This window comes from Piliocolobus tephrosceles, chromosome 13 (genome assembly GCF_002776525.5).
Source record: "Piliocolobus tephrosceles isolate RC106 chromosome 13, ASM277652v3, whole genome shotgun sequence".
NCBI classification, from domain to species: Eukaryota; Metazoa; Chordata; class Mammalia; order Primates; family Cercopithecidae; genus Piliocolobus; species Piliocolobus tephrosceles.
This window is the reverse complement of record NC_045446.1, coordinates 78087553-78104358: the sequence shown is the minus strand read 5'-3', so window position 1 is coordinate 78104358 and position 16806 is coordinate 78087553. Positions and strand designations below refer to the sequence as shown.

The window sequence follows — 16806 nt, the reverse complement described above, 5'->3', positions numbered from 1 at the left end:
CAGGTCCCACTAGATTTGATCTGTTTGATAATGTATAAGTTTATGGAAAAATATTTTCTATTCCTTTTTAAAATTATGCATTACTTATGTTTATCTAAAATGTAAATGCATACATCTACATTGGTATAGATATACAACTGTCCATATAGTGATATAGTAAATATAACTGAGGGTTTCCAGATTCAAAATCATTGAGCCATGCCAGGTTTGAGCTCCTCCTCCCAACCATTCCTCTTCTCTCCTGCTACAAGTTGTCCCAGTAGAAGTTGCCACTTCTGCATACTGTGTCTCTCAAGTCACTGTAACTGACCAGTAGTGTCCACATGATCCAAGTGAGTCCACTTGTGGTACCACTGTCTCTGGGACTTGGAATTGTTCTAGTCTTGAGTATGAACATGTGCCTGAAGCTAAAGTCATCAGAGTCCTTCCTCAAGATTTCTCTAACTGAAGTTGAGGGTAGGAAGCCTTTTCTCTTTAATGGCAAAACTATGAGCATATGAACCCAGAAGCTCTGAACTTCTTTATTTGTAAAAACCTGAGGGCGGATAGGAAAAATTAAAGTAATCTGATGGTATTTGAGAGATTAATTTTATTTTCTAAAGTTCCTGGAGTAGCCAGAGTCTTTCAGCAATTCTGTTATTCCTGGGAACTACCCTCCAGATGGCCTAGGTGATTCAATCGGTTTCTGATTTTTGCAATCAGTAACTTATGGCTAATCAAGTTGATGGAGTGCACTTGCTCTAGATAATGATTGCTTAACAAATACCTTATATTTAAACTCTCAATTTGAGAAATCGTTCCCATTAACGGAGCATTATTCTCAGCTCTCCCACAAGTTTAACCACATTAGTCAAGAGCTTGAGATAGTCTCAGGAGTCACCTTCAATTCTGTTTGGAAAAAGGGAGAATATAAATTATCTCCCTTCACAGCTGGTGAAACGGATGCCAGAGAGAGGACTTGACCTGCCCATAGTGACCAAGATAGTTTGTAGCTACATCAGGCCTAAGACTCACGTCTCCTAATTCCCTGTCCTAAGCTGTCCTGAGTATAAAGAGATTCAATGTAATGGATATCAGCACAGAGAAATCACAATTTCTTTTGTGCTTTTTAAATTTGAATCAGCTCATTTTTCTTTCCCTTTTACAGAACAGTTCATTCATAAATTACATTGTCAGCACTACATGCCAACAGGCTCTATGATAGCTGCTGTCAAGAGAGACACTCCAAGTGTGTGTCACTTCTGCTCTCAAGAAGTTTATTATCTAGAGAGAAGGTAAATTTTAAAAAGTAATTGTATATGTATGTGACCATAGATACTATAGGGGACTATTAGGAGCCACCTAGGAGATGCAACTAACCCTACCTTGCTGGGGTTCTGGATTGGGGAGCATTGGTCTGTCAGAGAGGATAATACCTTATCATAACCAATCAGATCCATTGTTTCCAACTTTGCGTGATATCATCTACTCTGTTAAAATCATATTTTAAAAAACACATGTATTTCATTTTGGGCTAGTCTCAGGAAAAATAGAGAAAGGTAAAAATGGGGGTAGCACTACTTAGGTGAGGGTATAAAAAACACACAGGGTAATACAAAATCGGTTAATGAATGTCTCTATCCACAAACCCCTCTACCCTCAACCACTCCCACATATACCACCACTATTTCCAAATCAGTAGTTGTCAAACTGTGTGAAGAGGAAGGCTAGGCCTCTGCGATATACTATTAGATAAGAGTTCTGTAGTAAGGTAACTTTATGACTACTGCACAATCGTTCCCTTCTTTGAGATGGGAGAGAGAAACAGAAAGTCTATTCTCCCATCCCAACTTGAATCTGCCTTATTTCCATTCACACATAATTCATACACACCTTTCCCCTCTGCTCCCAGTTCATTATGGTGCTTTAGTTCCCCTCATGCCTTCCAACTCAGAATGAGAAACTGCTTTTCTTTTTAATATAAAATAATTGAACACATGGCCACATTCCATGATCTTCTAAAAGACTCTGAGAAATCCTATGATTAAAAAACACTTTTGTATTACTTTTAACTTAACATCTGAAATCATTTAACCATAAGATGACTTTTTCCCCAAAGCATCCTATGAAACATCAGAACCCACTTTGAAATACTTTACTCTAATGAAGAAGTTTGTTTGCCCCTCCAGTCTCATATATGACTTAACAATAATACTTGGGCAGTGTTGTATTGTTTTCCAGGTGTTTCATTTTCAGTGCCTGTTGCATGCCAGCACTATTGCTAAGATCTTTCATATATCTCCTCTCACTTTATACACATCCTCAATAACCTCATGAAGTTGGCATTATTTTCATCATAGATTATAGATAAAGAAACTGGCTGAGAGAGAGGTTATGGTGACATCCTGGAGGTTACAGGAGTGGCAATTGGCAGAGCTGAGATAGTTCTGAGTCTTTCTATGGCACCTTTTCCCTTCACATTAAATAAATAGAGACAAATAATAAAAATTCAAGATACCAGACAATTCTGAAGCTAGAGGATGTAATGAACTTCATCTAGAAATTCAAAGCAGAATGTCAGTTAGATGTTGGCAGCTAAATACTTCCAAAAAAGTTATGTTTGTTCTGGAGGGGCAGGAGATCTACAGATAGAGATGGGAATAAGACTAACTCAAGCAAAGAACACATTGAGGGAAGGGTTTATGGTCTAGTTCAGTTGCAATCTAGTAGAGATGAAACAGGGGAGTTCAGTTGTAGCCATGTTGGTTGGGCGTCAGTTTTGTGGTCTGAACTTATTCTGAGTAGGTAATGTGAGCCCACAAGGTATTTTTTGGATGAAGTATGAATGTAATTACACTTACACTTTAATAGGAGTAGTTAAGAGACAATCTGGAAGGAATATGGAGGATGATTGCAATGAGAGAGAAGAAACTAAAGGCATGTGATCAGAGAGACGACTACACAGGACATGAACTGGGGTAAAATGTTACAGTGACTGTGTGAAGAGAGCATGTCATGTCCATCATCATCTCTAAGCAGAAGTTGAAGAGCCCTGGACTAACAAGACAATCACATAACTGACTGCATAGCAAATTAAAGCATGGAGTGTAAAGCCTTTGATGAATAGTGCCTGGTCCATGAAAAATGCTCAATGATCACTTGCTGAATAATAAATTATTTCATCTAATTACATGATATTTCAACTATTACATAAGAGCTTCAAATTGATATATCTCCTCTTTTTAATTTTCAATTACAAGTTTGTGGAATGAAGAAAAATAATGTTTTATTCCATATCTGAAAGTAGAAAATTATATAACATATTCTAAGTGCTGCCTCAGGGAGGTTACCCAGGCTAAGAGTGAGTTGTTATCTGACTATGGAATTTAGGAGTTAGACGTCAGGAATTTGTGAGGGTTGGGTCAACAGGTTCTATGGTTGAGGCCAGCATTTTGGTAGTTAGCTGGTATCATAGACACTCCAAATACAAAAAGTGATTAAAATATTAATTTCTTTAGCTTTACCATCACATCCATTTTTACACATAGTTATTCTTCCTGTTTGTTTTCACCCAAGGTAACATTATTCTAACAATGCTGGCAGAAATAGTTTCATTTATGCTATCTGGAGAAGCAAGAGCTTCAAACTCTCTACTAAAGAGTTAAGGACTAGGGCATAAGAATCATATATAAGAAAAAAATTAACTCTCTAGTTTGAGAGAGAAATGAATTTTTTAAGCTAGAATTGGTTCTTATCCATAAAAGTTCTTAAGAGAGGAAGATGATGTTAAAATAATTATATGTACTATGTAGTCACAAAAATACATAATATTACTCAACTTCTACCTTTGCCCCTAGTAAAATATTCCTAATTCTCATAATTCTTCCATATGGGTATTATCTCTGCCTTATAGGTAAGGCCAAAGAAAATTAAATATTTTGCCTAAGTACATTTAGTTATTAAATAGCACTGAAATCACTTGTGGAGCAACAGAATATAAAGCACATTTTTAAAAGAACAAAATTAAGACTCCAACCTATCTCTGCTTTCCTGCAAAGCCTACAGTAGTTCAGCTCAACTTTTATAAACTGGTTTATTCAGTCTTCCTTCCATTTCACCTAAAAGAATGGTATCAAATAATAAGTAGAAAGCAAAATAAGGACAGGCAGCTGGACCTGTAAAGTAAATTTTCTTGTGAACATGTTTTCTTTTTTACTTTCTGCAGAAATCACCCACATCTAAAATTATTTTCAGTGAAAGTTGAACTTGTCACTCTTCCAAAGTCCTTGTTCATTCATTTATTCATCAGTCATTCGCTTAGTCTGTATGTCTTCTGAGTGCCTACTGTTTGCAGGCACTGTGCTAGACACCAGGATGGGGCAATGAAACTCCTGGAAGCTCCCAGTCCAGTAGAGGATACACAAACAAAGCATTACATACTGACTGGTGATAAGTGCCAGAAGAGAGAGATTCCTGCTCAGCCTGGGGGAGTCAGGGGAGATTTCCCATGGGAAGTGATCACTGAAGAATGACCTGAAGGAAGAAGAGGAGACAGGAGAATGTATTCATTGGAGGACCAACTATGTAATGTTTAGGTATTTCATCTGTGTATATCATTTAACTCTAACAAGAATCTCATGAAATATAGTGATGATTGGCCTCATTTTTAAATTAAAGAGTAGAGGCTCAGGCTTTTCACTTGTCCTTTGTTTAACAGTAAGTGGTAAAACCAAGTTTTAAAGCTTGACTGCAACATGCTTTCTCTTTCCATTTTATTCTACTGTTTCTTAGGACAACGATGTTTCAGTCTCATTCCTCAGTCTTGGCACACAGAGGTACCAGAATAAAAGCATTTAATTGTCATAAAAGTAAATTGTGAAACACATAATTTCTGTCATTTCTACCATAGATAGTACTCAATAAATAACACTTCGAATTGAATAAGTCTAGGAAGTACCGTGGCTAAGTAGTTTATCCTGTATGTGTCTCAGTCTCCTCATCTGTAAAACAGAGTTAATAGTTTATCCACCTCTCAGGGTGCAGTAAGGGTTAAATGAGATTATGTATGTAACATACATGGCATGGTGCCTAAGTGTTCAATAATAAAGTGTTTGATAATTGTTAGCAATTATTACAATTAATGTTTTGTATCTGGTTGACCATTTATCGTTTCAAGCTGATTAATGAGAAAGTATTTGAACTAAAGGCTGCTGTTTTTCATGAATAGGATTTGTTAAGTCTGGCTAAACAATAGTCTTCATGCTTATCTTTATTCTTTCTTTTCAAGACTGATTATCGGGTACGCCAGCACTGTTTCAGTAAAAGACTCACAGTGAGAACAATTAAAAACTCACTGAATTAAAAACAAAATGTTAATAGAGGCAATATCTATGAATATCCTGGTTCTTAATGGCAATTAGTGGTAAGTCATACATTATATATTGGATTTGGAAAATGTATCTCAGGAATAATAAACTGTCAAAAAGACTCAAGAACTGTATCTGCCTAGTATTAAGGTTTTGGGGTCTAGTGCAGAAAAGGCAAGGATGTTGAACTCAGATTATTTTCAGGGGCCAGGAACTTAAGAGAAATGCACATTTACAGACATGCATAAAAATAAATAAATAAATGGATCAATTAATAACTGTGGGCCACATGTAACACATTGTGGACGGTTTGTTCATAACTTTTGCGATTTAGAAAGAAGCAGTAGTCAAAAACTTAGAAAACTTGGGTCCTCATTCCTTCAACAAACATTTGTAGGGAGCAGTGGGTTAAGAGCAGGGGCTCTGTTCTTGAGTCTGGCTTTGCTATTTGACAGTTGTGGAACTTTCAGGGCTTGAATTATGAGTGTCTGAACATGGGCTGCAAAACCCAGTGCCAAAAGTTTGACTTGCTGGCTGTGTGACCCTGGGAAAGATATTTAATTTCTCCATACCTCTGTTTCCTCACCTGGTTTTGTGGTACACAACTTAGTAATAAGTTATCCATAGGCATCAGTTATTTTTGGTAATATTATTGTTTAGATACCTCACATGCATTAGGCACTGTGCTTGGATCTAGGAATACAAATATAATAAAATATAATCCTTGTTTTCAAGGACACAGGCAACAGGCAGTTAGGATATAGTGGTGTCAATGGAGGTGGGTACGAAGTACCAGGGAATACTGAAGATAACGTTTCGCAGTGCTAAGAAAAGGCTATTCAGTAGAGATATTTCCAGAAACAAGGAGGTATGCAGGCAGCCAGAGCTAAGAGGTGAGGTGCATTCTATAATAGCATGTTCCCTGTGAGGTTCAGCAGCCTGTGTGATGCTAGGCAGATCACTTTCCCTCTCTTTGCCTTAATTTCCTGATGTGTCAGAGAAAGCAGGACGAATTAGTGATACCTAAGTTCCCCTCCTCTTTAACACATTTCGTGATTCTCTGTGAGCTTGGGGATGTTTCATGGCTGAAACAGCAACAGAGGTGGCTAGGATGATGGGAAGGAGATCTCTTGGTGTGTAAGTGGGGAGACCTAGAAGGTATAAGGCCCTAGAGCTACAGAAAGAAGGCATGAAAAATTTGAAATACACTTTGGTACCTAAAGAATAAAGGACAGAGGCTGAAGTAAGGCCATGGTGGGGATGAGGGACACATTGTCAGAGGGACACAATCTTTGGAGTTGCCTTTGGAAACTTTTCTCTATACCCCATTTCTCCGTGCTGATAATGTGACTCTGTCCTGTTTGTTAAAATAAGTGATAATATGGCTCAGTCTGTCCTTCCCAATGCCTGTTAGACCAAACTCTGGTAACTTTCATACAACAGGGCATCATTGAGACCTGGCTTCTCTGTGTCACACTGACCATGTATGCCTTCTCTTCATGGAGATACCATGGCAAAGTGCAAAACTGTGGGTTTTGGATTCAAATAAACATTGGCTTGGGCACTAAGAAAATGTAGGCCATAGACTCTAAGAAGATAGCAAGGAGAAGATAAAGAGAAAATGCAGGCAGAAGCCAGGTTCTGACCTTTCCTATCCCTGAGACCTTGCACACATCATTTAGCTTCTCTGGACTTCACTTTTGTCATCTGTGAAAGGAGAGCGGAGCTCCCACCTCAGAGTTATTGTGGTGATTAAGTGAAATGCCGTATTCTGAAAATAGTGTCTGAAACATAAGGTCAGTTTAGGGGAGCCCCAGTAGAAGCTCATGATTGCAGTGGGGGAAAGCAGGTACCCAAAGGAAATGGGAGGTTGATATGAGGGACGAGGGAGGACAGAAGTGCTTAACAGACAAAAATACAGGTGTCTACTACTCTGGCACCCATGTTAGGTATTAATGACGATTAATAGAAAGCTAGCAAAATCTTTGCCACTTATGTGCTCAATAAACAAGTGCTGTATCTTCTCAGAGAAAGGATTTTTAAACCCCTGTTTTGTGTAATACTTTTTACAGTGGTGTTATTATCTAGCAGGCCATCTGCTCTAATTAAAATTTCACAGGGCTGAGGAATTTAGTGCGCTAACCTTGGAGTCTTGGGTGCAGTTGGTGTTTTGTTTGAGGTTGATGTATTTCGAAAGATTATGGGAGGATGAATTCTTTGCCAGCTTCTAACTAGGCAGATGTGAAAATTTTCTGCTAGGGTTTTCTTTTTGTTTTTGGCTCTCTGGTGCCGGGGGCCAAATATTAAATACTTTGCCACAAGACAGATGTTGTGAAGAGCTAATTAAAAAACTGACAAGTACCCAGGACCTCTGATGGTTAGTTTATGTGCCTTCCTCCACTGAAAGATCAAAATCACTGTGGCTTAGAGTGATTATATTAAATTATATTTCCAGAAAGTTTACAACTGGAATAAAAAGGACAGTATCTTTGAAGACATTCTTAATTATATGAGTGTGTCTCAAAATTGGCTGCACATTTTTAAGTGGAGAATCTTTTTAAAAAATTAGGAACAACTGTATTTTTTAAATTAAATGTGTTTAAATTTCAACTTTTAGATACAGGGGTACATGTGCAGATTTGTTATATGAGAATATTGTGTGAGGCAGAGGTTAGGAGTATGGATCCCATCACAGTGCCTAACTGGGGAATTTTTTTTTTTTTTTTTTTTTTTTTTTTTTTTTTTAATGCTCATGCTGGATGTCAGACCAATTAGATCAATGTCTGGAACGAGGGCCCTGGTAACGTATTTGTTTTAACTCTACAAGGGATATGAATATACAGCCAAGATTAAGAAGCTATAATTTATACATAATATTCTAGGATCTATTTTATTCCTAGGCTACACTGTAATGTATGTATGGAGAGTAGGATGGGAACTGGAATTGGGATAGTCTTGATTGAAATGACAGATTGGCTAAGATAATGTTCTGCTCTGGATAAGTTACTTAAGCTTTTTTCTAGATCCCTTACCTTTAAAATATGACCATTAACTCTCCAATAGATGTTTGTGAATATTGGATGTGAGCATTATTTAATAAACAAGGCACCTGCTTAATTAACTCCATTTGTTTTTAGAAAAATTCTTTGTTAGGAATTTTAGCCTGTTTCTGAGACTTGCTTATCAGTATAAATGAAAGATTCTGAGCAGTGGCACAAAGAAGAACACACGTTACCTTAAAACAGCACAGCAGACCATCTTGTCATACTGCAGATATAGAAATAAATCACAGTGAGATCCATTCCAATTTTACATGTCCTGGAAGTCAGAGTATATACATTTCCTTTCTAGCAAAAGATGCCCCTGGAAATGTTGTGACTATTCCCTATAATAAATGCAAATAAAAAATTCCATGTAGTGTTTTTCACTAATGCCGGCAACTCTGTTTCCATACAATTACCCAGAAAATGTGGACTTGACTGTGTCTATTTGGACGCCAAGTAGCTCAATCAATTATATTGCAATCTGATTGCCCAAAGGGTCTGAACCTGCAATTCTATCAGGCAGGGCCTGATTATCCATGCTGACCTTGGGTTAAAGGGGAGAGGGAGGTTTGTTCTATATTGTTATTTCTTCTCCTAGCCTAGGCCCTTTGGCTGTGACCTCACTGGTATATAGAAAGTCAGAAAGACCAGAAATGGTTCGAAGTGTGCCAGTAATACAGATCAGTCTTGCCTGATTCCTGGTTGCATGCTCCTACCTTGCATGCTGGAACCAGGTGCCCTGCCCATTCTGTTCCTTTATTTATTTTGGGAAATATTTGGGGGGAGCCGAGACAAGGATTTGGCTTCAAGCTAGTGCTTTAAACAGTATACATCTTGCCTTTTGTAGTAAACATGTGGTAAATATTAGTATTTATTCTTCTCCCTGAGCTCACAGCTGGCCATCCCAATTACTAGTGTGTGACTTGCGGCCAATCACTTTCCCTTTCTGAAGCTCAGTGTCCTCACCTGCAAAATGAAGGAATGGAAAACACACACACATTGTGTTCTTCTGTTGGTTAACTTGTATGAGGAGAATATATAGATAACATTTATTGAATGTGTACTGTATGCCTTTCACTGTTCTAAGTATTTCATGTTTCAAGTATTAATATATATTAACTTACAAACATTTGTGAGGTAAATTTTTAATTCCCTCTTTTATAGATGAGGAAACTGAGGCATCAAGTGGTTAAAGTAACTTTCCTGAGGTTGTGCAACCAGGAAGTAGGGGAACTAAGATAAGAGTTTGTCCCCAGGCCTGTACTCTAAACACTATACCCCCTGCCTTTTTGTAGTGTGCCTGTGGTAAATAAAGTTGAAAGCGTTTGTGGTTCTTCCTGGCTTTCTCTTAAAATTTCTAATCTGAAATAGGTATGCCATGACAGCCAGCACCTAGGTACATGTGTATTAGGTATTCACTAAATAGTTACTGATAGGTTAGCTGTTAAAGTGCTAAGGATCGGTACAGGCTTGTCTAGTAATGGACTTTTATAGTACTGTGGTTACTGACGTTTCACCTGCAAAAAACCTCAGTGGCTCTACTTTGCAAATTTAGTATTCAAGGCTCTCCAGTGATCTGGCATCCTAATGCCCTTTACAGCCTTTTTATACTTTTGCTATTTACACAAACCCTGCTAGTGGGTAAGCTCCATCTGGAATGAGATGTATAATCTGTATATTTATATGCCTAGTACTTAGTGGAAATCTAAATACTATTAATTGGATGAATGAACCTGACTCAGTCACCATGAACTGCTGCTCTTTGTACATGCAGTCTATAAGCAGACACTACTTGGCTCTGCCTGTTTCCTTTCTCTAGTGCCCATCCTTCATGGTCCACTCTCCTGGGCCTAATATCATCTAGACTTTACTCAGTGTATTAAAACTCACACACAATTTAAACAGCATTATCTTGTATTTTCACTAAAATGACCCTGCTAAGTTGCCACTAATTTGAGCTTAGATTTTAGTTCTTTTTCTCATAATGATAATGGATTTTCATTGATTTTCCCACACTAGCATTGACTTATCCTCATCAGATTTTGTCAATTTGCACATTAATGAAAGAAAACCTATTTAACTGGCATGTTAATATATGAGTGGAGGTTTAGAAAATACTACTGGCAAATCTAACTTTCACCATATATGAAGAAGGGCCCTTTCTGATGTTTAAAATTGTTTTCCTGTCATATAAACATGTTTTTATTATAACATATGGAAGAGAAGCATTATTTAACACTTACTGGGTGTAACACTAAAGAACTAACTTTTACTTGTGATTGTTCCTGGTTTCCTGAACAATCTGGAAAAGGAATGCAGCTTAGCAAAAGCTGGGCTTTGATGTCAGAAAGACCCAGTGTAAGCTCTGGCCTCCCAGGCCACTTGCTGTGTGATCCTGGGGAAGCCTCTTAACCCCTTACAGATAAGCTTTCTTGTTTGTAAATGTTTACATGAGATATGGTAATATCTCATGTTTGGTATTTGGGGTATAATTTTGTTGCCTCATTCTCCAACACACAAGCAATAGCCAAATGGGAATCAAAGTATTGGCTTATGAGTGGCCAGGCAAGTATGTTAAAGCCATCCAAATAGGGCTTCTTTAATGAGATGTAGTGGCCCTTAAACCCAAGGCCTGGAAGACTGGGTGAGGAGACCTTTTTACCTTCCTGAATGGGAGACAGTAAAGGACCATTGGACAGGTTTCCACTCAGTCACATAGCAAGTGGCAGGGCTCCAGAGCAGTGTTGAGCTGGATCCATTCCAAAGAGCAAGGCCCTGCCTAGGTCAGTTGGCAACAACTTTGACATACATGCAAAAATCAGGGATAAGTACTTCCACATCAGACTGGACAACAAGGTTCTGTAGTAAAACATTTTAACAATGAGGAAGCCTTGTCTCTTTACATTAAATATGAAGAAATACATCAGAGAAGTTCTACAAATTATGATTAAAAACAATCAAATTTAACTTTACTGGAGATCTTTAACTACTTTTTACCTAAGCAGAGATATTTATTTTAGTACACTGGTAGTATATATTCTGTATTTCTCAGGTTTCTGACCAGGAGGAAAACAAAACAGTTTAACTTATACTACTGACATATTTTAGATTCAAATGTTTGCTCCATATTTTTTCCAAATTCAAGTTTATTTCATTTTTGAACCTAAACTTATATTTCCAATTTTACTTTTTTCTTTGAAGAGTTATATCCATCTGGAATGTCTAGATAATGCCATGGTTTATCTGGGGTAATAACCCCAAATCTCAGTAGGTTAAAATAGCAAGATCATCATTCTCATGCACACTACACAGCATGGACTGATTGGGATACTTGCCTCTACTTGATCTCACTCACAGACCTTATCCAAAAGAGTTTCCATTGCTATGCTTCCACAGGAAGAAAGAGAGAGACAAAACATAGGAAATTGAGCACTGGCTCTTATTGCTCCTATATGAAAGTGACACACGTTACTTCTCACATTTTGATGCCCAACAAGTCACATGTCCATGGCTAAGTTCAAAGAGGCCAGAACAGTGTACTTTCCCCATTTAACTAGAGGACAGAGACCCAGAAATATCTGTCGAACCATTAATGAATACTATAAAATATGTCTTATCATTCTTATTTTATATCAAGGTCACAAAAATAGTATGTGGCAGAGGGCAATTATAAATCTAATTCAGATTAAAGGTTTATGTTTCTTCCACAATATTATTATAGTTTGAGTGTGTGAAAATATGAAAATTGCCCTCTAACTGAAATTTAACCTACTAAGTAAATTCACCAAACACCATTCCTCCTATATGACACAGCAAAATAAATACTTCTTTTGTGAGGAACTGAACAGTAAAGTTCTTTGAAGGAACAAATAAGAGTGAGGGGAACAGGAGGGGGATGCATATGTAGCATATAGGAAAGAATATTTAAATGAATTGTCACATATAAGTCTCTGTTCTAGCATTATTTCAGAGTATTGAATAAGAAAAGCTGTTTTATTTTTTCCCTCATAGGAAAATATAAACATTGATGAAGCCTCCAGATGCCTGGTGAAACACATACTTGCAAATGAGTGTGACCTAATGGAGTCTATTGAGCCGGACGTCGTGAAGCCCCATCTCACATCAACCAAGGTTGCCAGCTGCTCTGGCTGTGCTAAATCCTAGTAGGCACCTTTGCTGGTGTCTGATAGGAATGACCTCATCATTCCACGAATTGTGCCTCTATTTTTACCATTTTGGGTAAATGTCAGGATAGAGATACCACATGTGGCAAGCCAAAGATCTATGCCTCTATTTTTTCAATGAGAGAGAAATAGCAAATGTTCTTTCTATGCTTTCCTCACCATCATCACAGTGTTTACAAGCTTTTGAAAATATTTAGTCTGTTACAAACTTCTGTTGTGTAGCTGACCAAAATTCTGCAGGGCCACGGTCAGCCCTGTTATTTACTTCTTTTAATCAGCAAAGGCCTCAGGTCTTAAAATAAAAGGGGAGAAGAATAAACTAGCTGTCAAGTTAAGCATTGGCTTAACTTGCCCTGGTGTCTCTGTCCAGATTTCAATATATTCTCTGATGGTCTGACAGGCCTATTAAGTAGATGTGATATTTTCTCCCAAGATGACTTCCATTCTCGGCAGACCTGAGAGTTGCCTCTGAATTAGCTCTTTGGAGTCATGAACACAGGCGTGCTATATTTTCCTTGTCCTAATTATCTCCTGCCATGGCCTGAATGTTGGCTTAACTGAATATTGTATGAAAAGACTTGCTTTCATATGTGCCTTTCTGTTAGCTTTCTCTGACTCAAGCTGTGGGGCTCTTCTATACATATAATATATATTATATATATTTTCACAGGTGAACAATAAAATGTTAAAAGATGCTGTTTCCCTATTTATGAAAGTGCTTTAAGTTTCTTAGTATTGTGAAGGGATTTTTTTGACAAAGTAAACAGGGTTCTCAAGATCCATTTCTAAAATTTTATTTCAAGAAGGAGATGAGAAATGTATACTTAAAGAAACTGCTGGGCACTATTAAAACTGGGATTAGTCTATGCCATCTATGCCATCTGCATTTACTGTTCATATTGACATTTAGGCCAGAGAGTATACAGTGCATATACATATTTTTAGTTAATCAGAGGAATATGTCCTCATAGATTCTGATTAAGAAAGGTGCCAGATCAATAAACATAAAAAGAAACAATAAAACATGGATTATGACACCTTGCTTTACACAGTGGCTGTGGTGCTGATATGTGCAGACAGCTATTATTTTTTAATGTCATTATTTTATATCAATATTTGTAATATACTCACAGGAATCATTTCTTTTTGTTTTTGAGACGGAGTCTTGCTGTGTCACCAGGTTGGAGTGCAGTGGCGCGATCTCAGCTCACTGCAACTTCCACCTCCTGGGTTCAAGCGCTTCTCCTGCCTCAGCCTCCTGAGTAGCTGGGACTGCAGGCGTGTGCCACCACACCCAGCTAATTTTTGTAGTTTTAGTAAAGACAAGGATCCTGCTATTTTCAGGATCCTGCTATTTTCCTATAAGGGTCTTGACTTTAGTGGTGGAAATGTGGTAGCCCTGTCAGCTTGGCCTCTTTTACAACTCTGCAGGATTCTGAGATAGAGGATGAGATATGTGGGTACATATCCTTAAGAGTCTTGAACCCCCAAATTCTTTGGAAACTCTGGCCTAGAAAGAGAGGCCTTTTACTCTTTCCAGTGGGAGAAGAATTAATTGCTACACAAAAGCCCTGCCTCAGTAGGAAGTTTTAAGGTGAGGCTTGCCCATATTAAATTCTGCCCCCATTTCCCCTCACTGCTTCTAGACAGATAACTAGGGCCAAGTCTCAACATGATCTGAGTGGAAAAGGATGATCTGTGTTGCAGGATGAAATGGATTATTCATCAAATGAACTACAGAATCTGGCTAGTAAATATTAGTAGTTATCTAGAGAACATTCCAAAGAACTGGTCTTGAGATACTGAAATATTGGATCATAGAGATAAAGTCAGATAATAGATACTCTACTTACACGAGGGCACACTTTCATGAGCTAATTTTTAACATTCTGGCAAGTCTACCTGGTGGTGATTCTAATACGCTATTGGAATGGCTTGGCTCCTTGAAGCTTATAAATGATGCTGGCCTGAAATAAATGTTGTGGACATGCCAGAACTACATTGGCAAAATACTGGAGAAGAGATCCAGGGTCTCATAGAAGTGGGAATGTTAGAATGTACTTATTTTGAAAGGCTGGAGAACCTGCCAGCTCATTATGTTCTCCAGGAGAGCCTAGAAGATAATCACTTTACTAAAGCAAGAAGTGTTCCCAAAAGAGGGATGCCAGCATCAATGAGAAACTCAGTAGTGACTGTTCTCTATTGACCAGGCTTGAGATTATAGAGATGTTGCTGTGTTTTTATGGGAATGGCTTCCTTCATATTTAAGGGTCATTATGTGGTAGACTGTTAAATGGTGCTAGTATATCTGGTTCTGTGTCTTAGACAGCTAGGACCAAAATATCAAAATAACAGTATAGTCTCTCACTGTTACTTTTAATAATCTACTTAAGAAAATGAATTTCTCCTTGCCACAACTTCAGGTTGTTCATAATTGGATGTCTTAATACTTCCACCAGAAGACACAGTAAGGGTTCCAGTAAATCTTCAGCTTCAGCTGCTGTCTGATTATTTTTGGCTCCTCAGGCCTATAGACCGACAGTTAGAGAAGGTAGTTACTATACAGACAAGGGTCCCTCACCATAATGATCAAAAGGAAATGGGGTTGCTACGAGATACTGGAGCAGAAAGTAGTGTGTCTGGAACTCATGGGATTCACTGGGGTGCCTCTTGATGCCTCCATCACTGGTGATATCTGAAAGGGTAGTTGCAGCAGCAACATCTTGATAAGGACATGAAGTCAGGGACACATACTCTAAGGGATTAATGTCTGAGTTATTGCACTATGCAATGAACCTTAATTAGAAGCAGTTAGAAGCAGTTTGGTCAAGGGAATGAAAATGTTAGGGGAGGGAAATGATGAATATTAATTACGGCATCACTTATGGTCTCAGGATTAACTATAACACTGGAGAATGTAGCTTATCTCACCAACCTTCCTGTTAATATTCTTACTCTCTCTGTCTTTCGGTCTCAGTGGAATTATGGCCAGTGACTTCCTTGGAAAACCAGTGAAAGGACAGAGTGGACTCAACATGCGGCAGGGATGAACCTGAGTGGGCAAGGTGTGGACAGTAGCAGAGAAAATGTCCATATCCCCTCAGCATATGGCCTCCTATTACAATCCTCTGCAACTTTGCCTAGATGTTTTCTCTGAATATGTGCAGCACATTTGTCTTCCATACTGGACAGGCTAGAGTGCTACAGAGTTAGCACCTCCTGGAGCAGCCTCCTCAAGGCTGGCATAAATTGGTAGATGAATACTCCAGCGTCCTCACCCATTAGGTGGGATAAAGCTGAGGCTTACTCTGTACTCTCCCTAAGAGGTCATCAATGTGACTGAGGCAAAGTTTCATACAGTGGTAACCTCATAATCACAACCTTTTTGGTCTCCCTCTCTTCTCTATCTCACATCTATTCCCCTACCAGTGCTCCCAAGGATGACCTCCCACTTAAGGTATTTTCGTTTTTTATTGAGCTTCAACTACTCAATAAAAAAGAAATTACCTTAAGTAGGAGGTCATCCTTGGAAGCACTGGTAGGTGACTCTTAACATATCACAGTACCCAGGCAGTAACTTTTATTACCATGGAATCTCTAATCTACTGCTTTTATCTCTAAAAATCCACTGAAATGAGGTATGTGAGAAATATATAGTGAGATCAGAAATGAGTATCTTCTAACCCTTTTCCACCATAGAAAAGTATTGCATATATAGTCTTCAAAATGAATATATATTGATTCATTAGTCCCCTCACCCTCACAACAAAAATTTATTGAACAATTACTATATTCCCAATACTTGGGCTGGGCAATGTTGTGGAGATACAAATGACTAAGTCACGGTCCCAGATTTTAAGTTGTTATGATAAGGTAGGAGACTCAAACATGGAAACAGTTCACCATGTTTTAAGAGAGAAGTCAGATGTCCAAATCATGATATCTCTTCTGAACATGTAATTTACTTTTAAATGGAGGGACTTCAGCTTCAATCATGCTTAAGGAAATAGAATATATGTTCCTACCATTCTCTTCCTTGAACACTGGGAAAAAGACACATTAGACTATTTTGTTCAGCTAACTCTTTCTGCAGTTTGGAATATTCTTTTCCTTTATTGCCTGGAAATTTGACCCATCATAAAGGATCAACACAATGTCACAGCCTTATAGCTTTGCCCAGCTCTGTAGGCAATTTACATTTTTTCCAGGTTCACATAGCTCTTGATTGATTCG

General features: G+C 38.1%; 1 protein-coding gene across 1 annotated transcript in view; it reads left to right on the top strand.

The window, feature by feature from the left end:
• Positions 1-13283, top strand: part of RAB38 (RAB38, member RAS oncogene family) — a 60937-nt gene extending 47654 nt beyond the window's left edge. Inside the window, exon 3 of the mRNA XM_023209126.1 lies at positions 12401-13283. Coding sequence (XP_023064894.1) covers positions 12401-12553 — 153 coding nt within the window. The 3' untranslated portion in view covers positions 12554-13283. The remainder of the gene's footprint in view (positions 1-12400) is intronic.
• Positions 13284-16806: the final 3523 nt, after the last annotated feature.